This window comes from Eubalaena glacialis, chromosome 4 (assembly GCF_028564815.1).
Source record: "Eubalaena glacialis isolate mEubGla1 chromosome 4, mEubGla1.1.hap2.+ XY, whole genome shotgun sequence".
NCBI lineage: Eukaryota > Metazoa > Chordata > Mammalia > Artiodactyla > Balaenidae > Eubalaena > Eubalaena glacialis.
Window position 1 is genome coordinate 33,964,764 of NC_083719.1, and position 18,583 is coordinate 33,983,346.

Consider the following 18,583-nt stretch of genomic DNA (forward strand, 5'->3'; position numbering starts at 1 on the left):
TATTTAGCTCCGATAGAGCAAGGCTCAGTTAGTTAATTCACTGTACAGACTTTCACAAACTTTTTTCCCTTTCAAGTCAAATATTTACCAAGAGCTTAGTATATTCAAGTCACAGGCTATTTATCCAAAGCCAATGCATGAATTATTTCTATCAGTTCCATACTTCCTTCCTCTACATCCCTAATAACAACGTCAAATATTTTGAAGAAAAAATATTTATGCCTCACAAAATTTGCAATTAAACTTTTTGTGCCAGCATTGGTGGACTGGAGAGCAAGTCTGTTATTTCCAGAATACTGTATTGAAACAAGGGTAAGCGATTCCACTTTTCTTTAAAAAAATTTTTTTTTCAAGTAATGTACATAAAACTATTTATTAAAATATAGATATCCTGTGAAAATAAACGGAAACTAACTGCATCAATGAATTAATAAACACTATCTGGAAGCAAAATCTGCACTGCCTACCAGGTTTGGTAATTCAGAAACACTGAAGGCACGGCGTCTGCATTCAGACCATAAACCAAGGATCGCAAATACATGGAGGACCCGTTTATATTCATTAACTGCTCCGAAAAAAATTAGTGATCCTTTCCGACGAGATGGCCTTTTTTTTTTTTTTTTTTTAAACTCTGTAAACTACTCCCCAAAGCAACCTTACTTCGGGGGAGCACATTTCACACTTGAGAATCAGCCAGGGCAGGTAAGTCAACAGCCTTCTGAAGAGGACGGAAATACGGACAATGCCGAGGACGGCCAGGGAACCGATGGGCTGTTCCTGAGCCGAGGGATCACAGCGGGGACGAACGGCGGGCCGCCTCGCCGGGGTTCCCGGCCAAGACCCCGGCGCCCCCACCCGGCTAAGGGAGCGGGCAGAGCAGCCCCCGACCGTCCGGCCTGGGAAAGTTCGCACCTCTGCATCCCCGCCCCTCGCACAGACGAGCCCCTCTGGCCGTCGCACCGTCGCCATGGCGACCAGTCCCCACCCCACCCCCGCCCGCCCTGGGGGCGCCGCTCCGCAGTCCCGCCGTGGCCTCCGGCTCTACTCCGGCAGGAGCCAGGACAGGGACTGCCGAGACCGGGGGACGAGGAACGCAAGGGGCGGGGGAGGATGAAGAGATGCGAAAGGCGGAAGTCACCCGGATCCCGGGCTGGGGCCGAGCCTTGCCCCGGAGGTCCTCACCCTTCACTTTGCCGAACGTCCCGACCCCCAGCGTGTCTCCCAGGATGTAGTGGCCGATCTTCACCCGCCCGTCGTGTTTCTGCTTCTCGGCTGTCGCCATCTTTCTCCAGGAACTGAGTCTGCGCATGGCGCCGCGGGAGGGGGCGGAGGGGGCGGGCAGGGCCGCGCCGGGGGCGGGCGGGGAGAGGGTGGGGACGCGGGAGGGGAGCCGCGCCGCGGAGCCACCGCCCTGTGCCGTCCGCCGTGTCCCCGCAGCCGGCCGTCGGGCGCAGACGCTCCCCCTGGCGGGGCTGACGGGGGTCTCTGGGAGGGGCCCCGGTACCCCGCTCCATGCCCTGCATCCTTGCGGCATGGGGCGCCCGCCCACCTGCGCGCGGGAGGGGGCTTCCTGGATTGCAGAGAAGGGCCACAGCCCCTCGGCTCCTTTCCTCTGGCGGAGTCTCTGCAGGCAGTGGTCTCCCCTAATTATTACTCCGGAGTCGTGGGGACCGCTCCCCTTCCTGTTCCAAGGTGGGGAGATGGGCACTGGGGAAGTTGCTTGGGTAAGGCAGATATGTGGCTTGTTATCAGTGCAGCGTGAATTGAAGCATGGCTGGAGACACCACCCTGCCACTGTTTTCTAACCTTTTCGTTTTTCCTGTTCGGATGGAATCTATAAGCCCCTGGGAGTTGTCCCTTGCATCTTTGATGAAGTTTCCTTTTCCTCCACCCCACCCGCCACCCGCGCTGCTCTTTTTTACTTTGAGCCACTAAGTTGCTATTGGGCACCTCGACAGCTCAAGAAGCGAGAGATGTTGGTCTTTCCTCCTGCTGGATGCCCTCCCGAAATGTCCTCCTCACAACAAGCTCTGTTGGAAGGAGCAGGTTGGGGTTAAGGGTGAATGTGTGTGTGTTCGGGAAGCAGGATGCTACCCAGACATTTGGATGTATAGGAATTAATATTTTTAGATTATCAGTAAAATGTAGACTTTGAACTGAAAACAAGGCTTACAGTTGCATCAACCAAATCAATCGACAAATATTTATTGTACTTTCAGTGAGTAAAAGTCTATACAGATGGGATCATGGCATATCACAGGGGGAGTAAAGAAAGTATGCTTATTTGTAATAGAATTTTAAGTGAGTGTGTTACTCAATTATATTCCTTTAACGTGGGCAAAATCAAGTGTCCAAAAAAAGTTTATGTGATCTCAGTTTTGCAGTGTCATAGCATTTGGACAGGTGTCAATGGGCAAAGAGACTCTTCATGAAAATAATATAAAAAGAAAAAGACTAAAAATGTTATCTTTTTCCTTCCCAGTGAAAGTTACTCAACTCTTCTGGTTTTTATATACTTTATATTTATGAAATAAAAGTAATATGCATTAAGCACAGCTTTGTTCCAAGCAAGGTACTGCAGGAGAGGCAAAAGCCTTTGAGCTTAGAATTACATCAGATAATCAGAGGACATTTACAACTAGCCTTGGATAGATAATCAGTTCCTACTGTATTATGGACTGCACATATTTTGAAGAGCCAAAAAGTTAAGAAATCTTTGATTACTGAGGTATTTGGGGGGCAGGCAGTGGTTACTGTTGTAATTTTTGCTCTGTTGTTTCTTCACCTTTACTGTTTGTCACGTGAGTTTCTGCAGCTTTTTTTTAAAAAATTTATTTATTTTGGGGCTGTGTTGGGTCTTCCTTGCTGCGCGCAGGCTCTCTCCAGCTGTGGCGAGCCGGGGGCCACTCCCCGCCGCGCACGCACGTGCTTCTCATTGCGGTGGCTTCTCCTGCTGTGGAGCACGGGCTCTGGGCGCACGGGCTTCAGCAGTCGTGGCAGGAGGGCTCAGTAGTTGTGGCTCGCGGGCTCCAGAGCGCAGGCTCAGTAGCTGTGGCGGACGGGCTTAGTTGCTTTGCAGCATGTGGGATCTTCCTGGACCAGGGCTCGAACCCGTGTGCCCTGCATTGGCAGGCAGATTCTTAACCACTGCACCACCAGGGAAGTCCCTAAGCAGCTTTTATTGCCGGTTTTTTTTTTTGTTTGTTTCTTATGTTGAGTTAAAAATGGAATTCAATTAACAGTTTCTAAGAAAGTAAATGATAAACCTCCTTTATTCCTTTGCTTTTTCTCTTTCCTTCAGTCCTTTTTAAAAGTTTTTGTCACATTTTCTTCCACCCAGACACTATGGGTAGACACAAAATGAAAAGTCATGGTCCCTACCCTGGAGGAGCTCATAATCGAGGAGGGCAGTTCTCTGTATCCCCCCAACCCCACAATAGATAATATTCACATGTTCAGCATTCTTCCGGGGGGGAAGTAAAGATAAGGTAAACTGTGACTTATGCCCAGTTTCCGGACCCATCAGTTGTACCCCTATCTCAACAAAGTATATTGGAATAGAAGTGGGCAGGAGTGACTTTGTAGAAGTAACCTTGAATCCAGTCTAGTTTAGGAGGGGGGAAAAGTAAATTGTTTTCAAATTTCAGTACTTTAACTTTTATTAGTGCAAATAAGTTACAATACATCTCAGCACTGATGAAGACAAACCAAGATGACCCAACACTGTGGTGGAGAACCTCTGGTCTCATGGGGAAACTCACTAGTTTGTTGTCAGCTGCTTCCTCTTTAGCCCTTCAGAGATTCTAAGGGAGCTGTGCACCCTCTTAGTCTTTTCTTGTTAAGGCCATCACAGTGTTTGTTAGTAAACCATACATTGTCAGGGAGATGCTATACTTCCTCAATATCTATCTGTATATGTGGTGGCCAGAACTAAAAATTTTAAGTACTGTGTTGCTATTAATGCAGCCTAATATATCCTTAGTAGTAGTTACATTGTAACTAATATTCAATAATTATTCAACAACAACTAGGTATTAGGCAGATTGCTAAACTCTGAGGACTCAAAAAAAAAGGAACATAGTACTGCCTTTGACATGGCCAAGCAATGTGATAGGTGCTATAATAAAAATATATATACATATGTCCTAAAAGGGCTTCATGAGACAAGGGCATAACCTTTATCTGCAGAGGTCCACGAAGTCTTTTAAAATTGAACATATTTAGAGGAGTATTAAGAATACTTTGTACTCAGAGAAAAGGGTGGCATGGGGGATGAAGGAACTTGGGGAAGGCATCCCAGGTGAGAGAAACAGCATATACAAAATCGCAGAGGGAAGGAAACCTTAGACTTTTTAGGGAAGAGCAAAATGCTTACAGCAGACAAAATCTGGACGGATAGAGGGACTGACTAGAAGAAATGAGAGAGAAACAGGACAAAACCCTGAGAGGCCTCATATGTGCTTCTCAATTTCACCGTTTTCTTACAGACAGTGGTGAGCCATGGGAAGATGTGAAGTAGATGCCTTTTAGAAATACAATCTTTACCAAGGGAATTGATAGCTATGGTGCCTTTGGGAAGGCAAACTGGATGACTGAGAGTCAGGTGCAAAGTGCAGACTTTTCCCTATGTACTCTTTTGTAACATTTTGGTTTTAAACTTTATGCATATATTACAGAGTTGAAAAAATTAACTGTTAGAAAAAAAATTTTTTTAACTCCGACTTTAGTGTGGAGGATAGTTTGGAGAAGAGCAAGACCTATGTGTGTAACAGGAGACTTGCAATCGCCTAGTGAAGGAATGATGAGGCAGGCACCATGCATAAAAAGGAAAAACTCAAGACCTATTTAGATATGAAATTAGTGAGGTACAGAGATTGGTGTGGACAGAGCAGGAAAGGAAGGAATCCTAATTACCTCCCAGGTTTATGGAGAGATTGTCAGGAGGATGGGGAATGGAGGTTCAACAGAAATAATGAATTCTATCTGTAACATTAAGGCATCTGAGAGACCTTCAGGAAAGATATCCAGGAATGTATGGGTAATACAGGTCTATTAGCCCAAAAAAAGGTCAGTGTAGAGATACAGATTGGGTGTCCTCACCAAACAAATGGCAGAGTAGGGCGGTGAATTTGGGTGAGATCTCCCCAGGTTGTAGCGTTAAGGGACCCAAGGACGGAATGCTCACTTAGAGAATATGGATAATTAAGAAGATCCAGAAGCAATGTGAGCCTATGAAAGAAACAGGAAAAAAAGCCGATTTATGTTAGACATTCTCTAGGAAGTTACAGTGATTAAAATCAGTTTGTGGATAGTTTTCCCCTATTTATCTAGGGTAGATGATTCCCAACTCCTGGTTTGAAATATTTTTAGGTTAAAACTTTTGCAACCCCCTCACGATGATGAATTTTAAGCTTCAATTACCCTTGTAAAAATAGGCCCAGAGCTGTTTTCTAGGGAAAATCTTAGCACTGTTCACAAGGACTCCCTCGGTCCATCTCTAGGTAAATGTGGTTGGTTAGTCCTGGTTGGGTTCCTTGCTTTTAATAAGAAAATGTCAACCCTGCCCACCTCTCAGTTGATTCACTGAGTATCAGGCACGTGAATCTGTCTGTGATCAGCAGCACGAAGAATAGTCATTCACCAAAAAAATGTAACTCCAAACTCTTTGCTGCCCTATTCTTATCAGTTAAGGGAAATAATGTCCTTGGATGGTTGCCTGAAGGGTAGGCTGATCGTCTAAATTGTGCCCTTGGATCATCTGAGACTATCAGAGAGAGAGGTCGTTGGACTGTCTGGCTCTGGTTACTGTTAGATTCGTTTTTACTCAGTTTGGTAATACACGGCGCTGATAACATGTGGACGCCTTGAATAGGCTAATAATTGGGCTCTCTGTTCCAAGTAGTAATTTGGTTCCCTTCAAAACTGTATTCTTGAAAAATTTATTCCACGTTTATTTAAGTGGAAAGGCAGAGAAAGAGGATGTCTGGAGTGGTGTCCCAGGAAGCAAAGACCCTGCAGTTCCCAGACCCTAACTTCTTAGGCAGCAGCCCACAGGCCATCTAAGCATGCATTTTGTGGCGTGAGGAGGTCTTATCCCACCCCAAGTGACTTACCAATGTAGTTCTTTTTAGCTGCATCCTTCCAAGAAGAACTCAGGTAAATAAAGATTAGAGTGACGTTTTGGCGCCCCAGAGATGCACAGTATCCTTTGTAGACTGGCTTCCGGGCCGCAGCCCAGCTCAGCTCCCTCTGCTCTACTGCTGCTGCCTCTGTCCTCAGTGCGGGAGGGAGCTGAGGGCTGCTATGAGACACAGGCACGCAAAGCCTCTTTACGTCTGCGGACCCAAATGTACAGACTACCTCTAACCAAGCACGTCGGTGCTAAAGGCATGCATGTTAGTATTCTAACCTCATCCCTGGATTAACGTATTTTCCTTCCCCTCAGTTCCTTATTTATTTATTATTTACTTTGCTGGATATTATCACTCTCTAGGCTTCCCAGATGCTTTTTTTAAAGTAGACTTTATTTTTAGAACAGCTTTAGATTTACAGAAAAAAATGTGAAGATAGTACAGAGTTCTCATATACTCATGCCCAGCTTCCCCTATTATTAACACCTTACATTATATGGTACATTTGTTACAATTAATGAAAAAATTAAACCAGTGTTGATATTATATTATTATTAACTAAAGTCCATACTTTATTCCAATTTCTTTAGTTTTTACCTAATGTGCTTTTTCTGTTCCAGGATCCTGTTCAGGATACCACATTACATTTAATTGTCATGTCTCCTTAGGCTCCTCTTGGCTGTGACAATTTCTCAGATATCTTGGTTTTTGTTTTTTATGACTTGGACAGTACTGAGGTGTATTAGTCAGATATTTGCTGGAATGCCCCTCTATTGGAATTGGGTGTTTTTCTCATGGCTAGATTGACGTTACGGGGTTTGGGGAGGAAGAACACAAACAATGGTCTATCTTAATCACATCACATCAAAGGTTTATTCGGGTTTCTCTGTAGTAATGTCACTCGTTTTTTCCTCCTTTCCATCCTGCACTCTTTGGAAGGAAATCACTAAGCACAGCCCACACTCAAGGACTGGGGAGTTATGCTTCCTCTCCTCTGAGGTGGGATATTTATTTAAATTATTTGGAATTCTTCACAGGAGATTTCTCTCTTCTCTCCCATTTATTTATTTGATCATTTATTTATAGCAGTATAGACTCATGAATATTTACTTTATACGCTGAGTTATAATCCAATACTCCTTCATTGTATTGCTCAGGTTGTTCCAGCTTTGGTCATTGGGTGCTCTTTCAGTTGGCTCTTGTATCCCTTTGACATGCCTCCATCAATGTTGTTTTTGTTCTTTGTTTGTCTGTCGCTTACTTACTGACACTACAAGATGCTCAACTTGTATATTTCCTGTCCTGGTCCTAGGATCAGCCATTTCTCAAAGATGTCCTTGTTACTTTTATTGGAGAGTGGTATTAGAAACCAAGATTTGGTATTTGGAGTGTAATTGCTTCTAGACCCTCTCGGCTGACAGAGCAAGGAAATATATGTGTGTATTCTAACTAATAAATATACCCATATCTCTATTTCTCTATGTGGAACCACCCCTGTCTATATTAAGCTAAGCATGACTTCACGCTGATCCATACAACCAACTCTACTTCATTGCCGCATAGATTATTCTAGCCATTCCCATTGCTTATCTGTAAATTCCTGCTCTAACAGTGAGAAACCTAGCTTCCATCATCTAACATCCATTTACCTAATTGCTCAATTTGAGTGTACATTTATGGAAGTATCAGAATTATTAACCCTACTCCTGTGGATAACAGTTTTATCAACTTGAGTCCAGTGCTTGTGTGCAGTTGCTTTTGTCTTTAGTTTTACCGACGTCACTCACTTCCAAGTGGTAATCTTGAATGCCACCATTTCCTTAGGTAATCACCTATTTCCTCCACCATCTTCAGTGAGGTCGTTTCATATATGTACAATACAGACAGATTATGTTGTCACAATCTGCATTCCATCCTCGGGTCCCCCAACCTCTGTTTTAATTGCCTCCTAGTCACCCTGCTGGTGAGGGAAGAGTTCCCTCCCTAGGGTTTTGGGAATAGCCAAACACACAACACCCGACACAGGACAGATGACATCAACAGCAGTCTGTTGGCCACATATACTCACAGTCTCTCGGGCAGGAGGGTACCGCATAGAGAAGGCACTGCCACACGGAAGTCGCACTCAGGAACAGAAGGAACAACCAGAGGCTGTGGGAGAGAGTTTTGTAGTACCAAGAGGATGAGGTGCCCTCTGGTTCCTGTGAAGAATTTGATTAGTTGTTTGAATAATTCCACAAGCTGGCAGGGAACTGAAACTAACTACTCAGGGATCAGCACTGACTGTGCCTGGTCCCTTCAGTACGGAGAGTTAGAGGTTTAGCTAGAGGAACTTATCTATGGGAAGAGTGGGGAGAGGGACATACAGTTGGGCCATTGTAGGCCCTCCCATTTTTCCCAGGTAATAAACATGACTGTTAAGGCAACACATAATATTGAGACTTTATATTAGGCCTTATACTACGACTTCCCATATGATTTTTTAAAATTTGCATACATTAAGCTTCACTCTGTGCTGTAAATTTTTGTGGGTTTCGACAATGTCATGTATCCACTAATTTTTTTTTTTTGTATCCACTATTATGGTATCATACAGAATAGTGTCACTACCCTAAAAAATCTCCTGTTGCTTCACACGTTCGACCATTCTCCTGTTTTTCCTGTCTCTATAATTTTGTCTTTTTCAGAATATCATATAATTGGAATCATACAGCATGTAGTATTTTCAGACTGGCTCCTTTCCCTTAGCAATTTCCATTAAGGTTCATCTATATCTTTTCTGTCACACTTAAAGTCTTTTGAAACAAGGAAAATGTAAACTATTTAAAAAATTTTAAAAAGATTGGTCTCCATTCTAAAATATTTTCTTCAAATATTTTGAAATATTTTATACTTTCTAAAAGAATCTTACTAGGATAGAGATTTATTAAAAGTTATGTAAGGGACTTACCGCTTCCACTGCAGGGGGCATGGGTTTGATCCCTGGTCAGGAAACTAAGATCCCGCATGCCATGCAGCACAGCCAAAAAAAAAAAAAGAAAAAAAAGTTGTGTTAAATGTGTTGAGGATATACTCTGAAGAACTGAGCTGTAATATAGCTTTGGTGGATTTTTTAAAAAATATTTATTTATTTATTTGGTTGTGCCAGGTCTTGGTTGCAGCTCACTGGCTCCCTAGTTGCAGCATGTGGGCTTCTTAGTTGTGGCAGGTGGGCTCCTTAGTTGTGGCACATGGGCTCCTTAGTTGTGGCACATGGGCTCCTTAGTTGTGGCATGTGAACTCTTAGTTGCGGCATGCATGTGGGATCTAGTTCCCTGATCTGGGATCAAACCCAGGCCCCCTGCATCGGGAGCACGGAGTCTTAACCACTGCACCACCAGGGAAGTCCCTGGTGGATTCCTTAAAACTAATAAATTATATAAGAAAGAAAAGAGATTAAGTTAAAGACCTGATTTTTTTTTAGTAAAGAATATTATTCCTTACCTATGTGACCATGATGTGAAATTACTAATGTAATTCTCACATTCTCTATCTCTATTATTTCTCTTACATAAAATAAAGCACAATTAAAGTACATTGTAACATGTGTAGAGTGTTTAATTTCAAAAATTAAGTTGGTTTTATATGGGAATTCAGGAGTTTTTTATATGTTAGGAATTTGTTCTAAGTCTAGTATATTTTATTTTTACTGAAATGCTTCTAGATTGCTTGACTCTGAAATTTTAACATGGAGAATGTTCTAGGTGCCTTACTGGATTATGTACATTATGATTGACCTTTATAAAAGGCTTTTTGTTTTGCCTGGAATTAATACTTTGTCATGGTTTTTACTTGCTTAGATTTCTAAGTACTTATTGATTCAACCTGAACTTCCACCAATTGTCTAAAATCTCTCAAAGACATGGAACATGTGATGTGTATTATCAGTCTAAGGTTCTTGAACTCTCCTAGAGCTTTCTTACCTGCTTCAGTTGTTTACCTTCTATACCTGTCTCAGAGTTCTCATCTGAGAATCCCCTTCAATATTGTCCTGGAGAGTCCCTTCCCTTTCTCCTATGTTGGGTTTATTGTTTCCTAATGCTGTGGTTTCCGTTTTTGTTGTTTGTTTTTGTTTTTGTCCTTTCTCCCTGGTTTTGGTGGAACAATCTCACCAGTAGTTTTATGAGAAAGCCTCAGGGAAGTAAAATTTTCTGAGAGCTTATGTGTTTGAAAATGTCTTTATTCTACCCTTATACCTTATAGTGTGGTTGGACATAGGGTTTTAAGTTGTAAAGAATTTCCTTGAGGGTTTTGAAGTCATTGCTCCATTGTCTTCTAACTTCCCTTCTTTTTTTTAGACAAGTTTTTTGAAGTGTAATTGACATAAAATAAAACTCACTCTTTTTAGGTGTAGATTTCAATGTTTTGAAAAATGTATACTATTGTGTAAGCATCACCACTATCTAGATTTAGAATAATTGCATCACCTGCCAAAATTCCCTTTTGACCTTTTAATTTCTGTAACTATAATTTTGCGGTGGCTTCTCTTGTTGCAGAGCATGGGCTCTAGGCGCACGGGCTTCAGCAGTTGTGACATGCGGGCTCAGTAGTTGTGGCACACGGGCTTAGTTGCTCCGTGGCATGTGGGATCTTCCCGGACCAGGGCTCGAACCCATGTTCCCTGCATTGGCAGGCAAATTCTTAACCACTGTGCCACCAGGGAAGTCCCAATACTACACTATCTTGACTACTGTAGCTTTATAGTAAAGCCTTTTTTTGTTTTTTGGTTTGTTCTGTTTTTAAGCAGCTGTATTGCTATTCCATTGTAAAGATGTACAGTAATTTGTTTAACTCAGCCTCTACTTAGGGGATTTAGTTGTTTCTATTTTTTATATTACAGATAATGCAACAAATGCCCATGGGCATATAACTTTGTACCCTTGTGATAGTGCTTGTGTAGGGTATGTGTTTAGAATTGGGAATGCTGGATCAGTGTTTCCCCACATTTTCCCCTAGTAATTGGGTCTAGTTTCAGGTATAGATCCATTTGGGTAAGACTTATAGTATAATTAACTAGGCTGTGCTTGGCTGTGTTCTAAGACACTGTCTGATCTTGAGCAGTGCCTTGTGGCCTATGTGTTAAAGCAAAGATTTCCTGCTTTCCTCTTTGGTCAGTTCATGTGAGCTATAGAAAGATGCTTCCTCGAGAACACAAAAATAAGAGTGCTGTCAGAGTTAGAGTGTTTGTCAGAACATCAGGGGCATTCTGCCTGTTTGACAGTTATACTTTTCATCAATTGGCAAGCCTATTTTCAAACAATTATTAATTTAATCTGGGAGTGGATTAATCAGTTTGCTGATCAACCACAGAGGCAGGTGAAGTGCATGGTGTGGTGGAGAAGTTGAGTAGATGGAGAAATTAAGGCCTTGAGGTTGAAACTGAGCTCAAGTGGTAGGCATCTCAGGACCATGCTTTCTCTGCTCCCTCTGCCTTTCAACCTAATCCACAACAAGTAGCTTCTGAACCTCAATCAAAGATAATCCCCCAGTGGTTAACCCACCCTACCTGAATAATGAGTTGACTGTAATTTTGTTTTAAACATGACTTGGGCTTATGCATGACCACTCTCCCCTCTTCCTACCCTTCTTGGTTCACTGATATATTCCCAATGCCTAGATCAGTGGCTGGCACATAGACAGTGTACAGTTTACATTTGTAGATAGAATGTTGTTAAAAATTAGTTTATTGAATATACATTTATCTTGATGATTTGGTTAACAAGAGCTTCCCCTGAGAGATAAGCCACCCTCATTGTTCTGATCAAATCAAATTTCTGAGCCTACAGTGCTGTAGAGTCTCTAGCATATAGCAGACACTACTGACCACGGTGAATTCACCAAAATACATGTTGTCTTATAGGGTTTTGTCTTCCTGCTATTATCAGTGATACCCATTATCCAGGAATATTACCTATATAGTAATAATTATGATCACTAACATTTATCAGACTCTTACCCTGTGCCAGGCACCATGCTGAACACTTTATATGCACCATCCCATTTTATTCTCACAGCAACACTTCACAACGAACGTTATGAAGTAGCAACAACTGTAACCGAAAGTGGGGTCCGGCTGCTCACCACTCAAAAGCAATAAAGAGGTAAGGTTGGTGGAAAGGAAACTTTGCTTTATTTTGGACGCCGGCAACCCGGGTGGCGGGGTGGTGCGGATACCTGTCCAAAGGCCGACTCCCCCCCTAGCTGACAATCAGGGGGCAAGAGCTTTTATAGGCTGAGGGAGGGGGCTACGTGCAGAAACAATACAGTCAGCTCTGACAGTCATCTTGAAATTGGTCATCGGTGGTCTGACCAGCGTCATCTTGACTGTTTTAAGTACGATTAATCTTCAGTTCCAGGGTTGGTTTGTTCCCATTTCCTTGAGGCCAATTCTCGGAATTGTGGCAGCTTATGTCATGGCTACAGTCTGGCCATCCTGGTGAGGGTTTCAGTATCTATACGACAGCTCACAGGACATGGCTCAGAATATTATCTATAGCCCTTGAGGGGGAACTAAAGGTCCTTGACTTTGCTTAATGACTAAACTATTATTATTTAGTCTTGTTGGACTGTCTTTGTTTCTGCATTTTCTCACTTCTCTGATTAAACTTATTCTTTGGCTAAAGTTTTTCACAGACAAAAGGCAGGCTGAGGACATGGGGGGCAAGGACCATAGGGTCCTGCTCCGTTTCACAACTTTTGTACCATTTTACAGGTAAAAATCTTGGCTTAAGTTAATTGACCTAAAAGCTAGTAACTTTGTTTTGATTTTACCTATATACTTACATGGTGAATGCAGCATTATTTTACTTTTTAAAAAATATTTATTTTTTTATTATTTGTTGCACTGGCTCCTTAGTTGCGGCATGTGGGCTCCTTTAGTTGTGGTTTGCGAACTCTTAGTTGCAGCATGCATGTGGGATCTAGTTCCCTGACCAGGGATCAAACCCAGGCCCCCTGCATTGTGAGCATGGAGTCTTAACCACTGTGCCATGAGGGAAGTCCCAGCATTATTTCAGATGAAGACAACTTTACCAAATGATGACTCAACCCCAAAACACAACTTATTGTTTAGGTTTGGGCTACCCAGTAGGATAGCCACCACCACACGCAGCTATTGAACATTTGAAATGCAACTAGTCCGAACTGAGATGTGTTGAAAGTATAAAATACACACTATATTTTGAAGACTTAGTATGAAAAAAAATATATAAAATATCTCAATTTTTATACTGATTACAAGATAAATAATACTTTGCTAGGCATAACTTTAAATAAAACATACTATTAAAATTAGCTTTACCTCTTTTACATTTTTAAATGAGGCTGTTAGAAAATTTACAACTACATATGTGGTTTGCACTTGTGGCTCGTGTTATATTTCTACTGGACAATGCTTGTCTAGCACATTTTAGACATTTATATTGGCCAGTTCAGCACAGATTTTACTCAGATTGAATCTGACAAAGAGCTCTAAGCTGTATCAAAATGATTCTTGGTGATTCAGAAAGAGGCCTACGTTTCTCCAGGACCAAGCTCCCAGAGTATGGGGGCTTTCCCAATGCCAGGCCCCTGCAGTGTTGGTGGCTTCTCCAGTGCCAGGTTCCTGCCCTGTGCACTGGCTAGGTGCCCCTAACGACCAGAAGCTTTCCCTGGACCCCCTTCAGGCAGCTTCAAAACAGAACATTGTTGGGCAAGGCACCTCCCCATGAATGGCTTCCCTGCCATCATCCTTCTGGTGGCTTCCCAGCAAGTCCCAGAAACAAAACACTTCAACATCCAGTGAGCTATGCTGCATCTTCTCAGACATCTGGATCTCAACTCTGGGGGTGGGGAGGCCTCTTTCCTGGGTGCTCTATCTCTGCTCTAGTAGTGACTGCTTATTTCTGCTCTTCCTGAAGAGTTCACTTCAGTTTTTCCTAGCCAATCCCTTAATCTTTTCCTGTTCAAGTTACCATGTGACTTCTGTCTCCTCATTGAACCCTCACTGGTATACCAGCTATTTTAATTGGATGTTTGTATTTTCATACTCTACATGTTATTTCTGTTTATATATGTATATAATTACGTTTTGAGCAATAACTGAAGTTTTCTTATTTTGCAAATACTAAATGACTTTCTGTGCTTGCATCTGCACAGATTTTAGCATTGGTCTAAATTCAAGTAATTGAAAAATACCAGAAGGCATCATGTGATAGTCTTTATTTTTTTTATTTTTACTTTTTGGCTGTGTTGGGTCTTCGTTGCTCTGCGTGGGCTTTCTCTAGTTGTGCAGAGCGGGGACTACTCTTCGTTGTGGTGTGCGGGCTTCACACTGCGGTGGCTTCTCTTGTTGCAGAGAACGGGCTCTAGGCGCGAGGGCTCAGTAGCTGTGGTGCACGGGCTTAGTTGCTCCGCGGCATGTCGGATCTTCCCAGACCAGGGATTGAACCCGTATCCCCTGCACTGGAATTCTTATACACTGCGCCACTAGGGAAGTCCCACGTGATAGTCTTTAAATCTGCCTATAGTTCATCTACTTAGATTCGAAGAGTTGTCTCTGATGAATGTGAAATTTATTCAAAATTTAGAGCTGTTCAAAAATTTTAAACTATTGATGATTTTACTCTGTAGTATATTCTCATAGGACTTTTTTGGGGGGAGAGGGCAGGAATCAGGAAAGGGCAGATTTGCTCTGATCAAGATGACCGGAAAATGGCTTGCTATTACCTTTAAAGAGTTAATCCAGTGCTAAAATTACATGTTAATGAGATGTCTGTACTATATGATGTATGACTAGCACTGTGGTTCCACACCTAGGCCATAGATGAGTAAGTATTCTATTTAATAAAGACAAATTTTCTACAGAAGGAATCTTACATTGTACAATGTCTGTATTAATTAAATGCATTCCAACAACACTCACTACTGTCAGAATCCTTATTACCAGAAAAAGAAAATATATACCTTTCACAATCTCTGTGCGTTAGTTTGCTCCTCTCCAAAATAAAGTTTTATTACACCATCTCAAGTCTCTTGCAAATTTAAAAGCACTGCGCCATGCTGTGCTACCTCAGAGGTGTATGTTCCCAGAGGTTTCTCTCTCCAGAGTCATCCTAATTGAACAGTACTTCTCTCTGAGGCTTCCTGCTTCCTATCTCTCTCCTGCCTTGGGGAGCTGCTTCTCTTCTGAGGGCTGCTCCCCTGCAAAACAGGGACCATAAACAGTTTCTGCTCCGACTATGCCCTCTCCACTCCTGAGGTGGCTGAGCCATTTACTGACAGGCCATCCTTCCTCCCATTTGCCCAAGATGGTCATGTTTCTGAAACAGTACTATTTGCCACCTGGTATTAATCCCATTTGCTTCTTCCTCAGCCACCTCTACCACTTGCCGTAACTTAAGGAAGCTGGACCTTTCTCCAATACCGTTTTATCAGTTGTCTTTACAAAAGACCTTTCCCCTAAAGGCCTTAATTTCCTCCACATAATAACTCTAGAGTTCAAATCATTTTAAACATTTTTGAGGGCAAATCACACACTTTTTACATGTGCTAGATGTTTATTTGCAGAGCTATATAAATGTAACACTATTATATTAGGGCTCTGAATTCCCTGGTGGTCCAGTGGTTAGGACTTGGCGCTTTCACTGCAGTGGGCCCGAAGTACCAAATTAGACACACACACACACTGGAAATGTATACAAGAACCATTTTTTTTAAATTGAAGTATAGTTGTTTTACAATGTTGTGCTAATTTTTGCTGTACAGCAAAGTGATTCAGTTATACATATATATGCATCTTTGATATTCTTTTCCATTATGGTTTATCAGAGGATACTGAATATAGTTCCCCGTGCTATACAGTAGGACCTTGTTGTTTATCCATTCTGTAAGTTTACATCTGGTCACAGCTTTTAGAATCCTCAGCCAGATCAAGGATGTAGGGGGGTCCAAGGGAAAGACTGGTAAAGAAATTTCTTTGTAGAGTTTTAAGTATTCAACTCAACCTTCTTGGAAAAGGGGGTTACTACCTTCTAGCTCTAAACCTAGGGAAGGAAACTTCAAAGGAACCACTCAGAGAGCTTGGAAATTTGCTTCCTGCAACTGTTTTGGTGGGGGGCCAGGAGAGTGCTGCTGCCATGCCATCTCCCTGCACTTAAGAACTTGTTCAGGCCAGGGAGGTGGGAATGTTTCCTGTGGACCAGATGTGGGCCACTCAGGAGACGGAAAGCATGGGATAATTTTGAATCCTGTCCATAGGGCCCTCAGAAGTAGAGAAAACCTCAGGAGAAAGAGGTTGGATCCTAGGGGCTAGGAAGGAATCACAAAAGACTATTCTGAATTAAGATGGGAACTACAGGAAAGGTCATACAAATGCCCGAGAGGAAAAGTTTAATCATCTGCAGGGTCCAGACGTTGTTTACCCACCCAACCAAGGAAGAACCAGCCCCCATCCCACCTCTCCTTCCTCCTCCTGTCTACTCTTTAACCCCACTGAGGAGTGAAATTGCAGCTCACAAGCCCCAGAGAATGTATACAGGGAGAAGGCCGAGATCAGAGGGACCATGCCCACTTCTCCACTGCTGGCTCCAACCCAAAGGAGGCCCAAGCTGGAAGATGTGAGATAAGGTTAAGTCAACTTTGAAGTCTGACTATAACATAGGACTGGAAATTTTATTTGAAATAAAAAAATAACTTACTGAAATAAAACTGTTTTTACAACTAATCATGACTGGAGGGTATTTTTTGTTATCTGTGAATAATCCAAAAAAACAAGGGTCAGACCAAGTCTTCATCCTGGGGCACAGGAACATATTTCCACTGTATAAAGATGAGGACACAGAAATAAAACTGTGTTTTTACCTCAATCCATACCATGCCTGTGGTAATCTACATGCCACCTGCATACATGAGAACCATTTTTTTTCACTGGTATTTTCTTTGAACAAGACATACCATACAAGGAAGCTTTTGCTTCAGATTCCATTCTTGGTTCCTGAGGTTGATAGCCTCTGCCCTGTGCTTCTCTTAGATTATGATCTGAACTACCTTTTGTTTTGAGGAAAAAAAACAACAAAAATATGAAATATAATCCACACATAGTACGAATGAGAAAGAGAAAGCTCCTTATCATTTAACTTGGTAAGAGTTAGGGTTGGGATCTTAGTTCCCTGACCAAGGATTGAACCCGGGCCCTCAGCAGTGAAAACAGAGTCCTAACCACTGGACTGCCACAGAATTCCCATAATTTAACTTTCTTAACCACCTTTCTAAAGGTTCCTCCACCCCCACTCTATCACACTCTTTATATCTTTGTCTTCACAGCACTTATCACTACCCGAAATTGCTTACCTGTTCTATGTCTGTCAACCCCCAACACACACACACACATGCTATTGAAAACTTTGTCAGACAAGGACCCTTGTCTGCCTTGTTTTCCACTTGTATCTCCTGGGCCTAGAACTGCTTCCGGCACACAGAGGTCACTAGATCTGGTTCATAAGGGGCACTGTATCAATAGAAATGAAAGGGAATCATAGAACATCTAGGTTCTTCCAAAAGTGTCTGTTTAAACTCTTGGTTTCTCATTGGCCAATCTCCCCTGAACCTCTAGCAAGTTGGCTTTGTTCTTGATGTTCTATTGAAACAAGGTTTATGGAAGTAAACACTAACCTAAATTTTACAAATCCCGGAAGTCTTTTTTTTTTTTTTTTTTATTTTAAAATATTTTTCTCCTTGGCCTCAGCCACATACAATACTTGGTTTGTGTGACTCAACCCTATCCTAGGTCCTGGGCTATTTCTGCAACCACTAGAGTCAACTGTCAACTTCAACCACGTCGGTTGCTGCTCCCACTGCATCTCTAACATTGCCTAGCACATAGTAGCATCATCATATGTATTATGTTGAACAAATTCATGAACCACTCTCGTGTCTCCTATGGACATCTCCCCAAATCGTTCCTTGAGCCTCTACAAATTGTCTTTTCTTTCTAGAGTATCTGTATTTTCAAATGGTTTCAACCATGACTGAGTCAAGGATGGTTTACTGAAGTTCATCAGTCAAGAAACTGAATCCTTAAAAAAAAAAAAAGAGAAAAAGAAGTTCTTTTTTTTTCATCATTTCTAAATGCCTACCAGGTCTCACCATCACCTTATACCTCCATTTAAATTGTCCTCACCATTTTAACCCCTAAAATCAGTTCCTTTTCACAACTCTCTGGTCATTACTTCCAAATGCAGACCTCCAGCCCAGGCTTCCCACTTGAATAGCCACCAGGCTTACTCACTTCTTCCAATGAACTTCCTCTTGGTGTCCCACAGGCAACAAAACCTAACTTTAATATTTTCCCCCTTGTTGCCTCCACCCTATATTTCCTCAGTGAATGCACCACCTCCTTGCCCCCTAGTCCAAAACATCCAACACTCCTATCTCCA

At 42.3% G+C, this 18,583-nt stretch overlaps 1 protein-coding gene across 2 annotated transcripts in view; it reads right to left on the reverse strand.

Moving 5' to 3' along the window:
• PRKAA1 (protein kinase AMP-activated catalytic subunit alpha 1) overlaps nucleotides 1-1,309 on the reverse strand; it is a 44,585-nt gene extending 43,276 nt beyond the window's left edge. The window contains exon 1 of one of the 2 annotated variants that reach the window (XM_061189212.1): nucleotides 1,183-1,309. In XM_061189212.1, coding sequence (XP_061045195.1) covers nucleotides 1,183-1,309 — 127 coding nt within the window. The remainder of the gene's footprint in view (nucleotides 1-1,182) is intronic. The other variant, XM_061189213.1, reaches the window with a different exon arrangement.
• Between the last annotated feature and the right edge of the window lie 17,274 nt (nucleotides 1,310-18,583).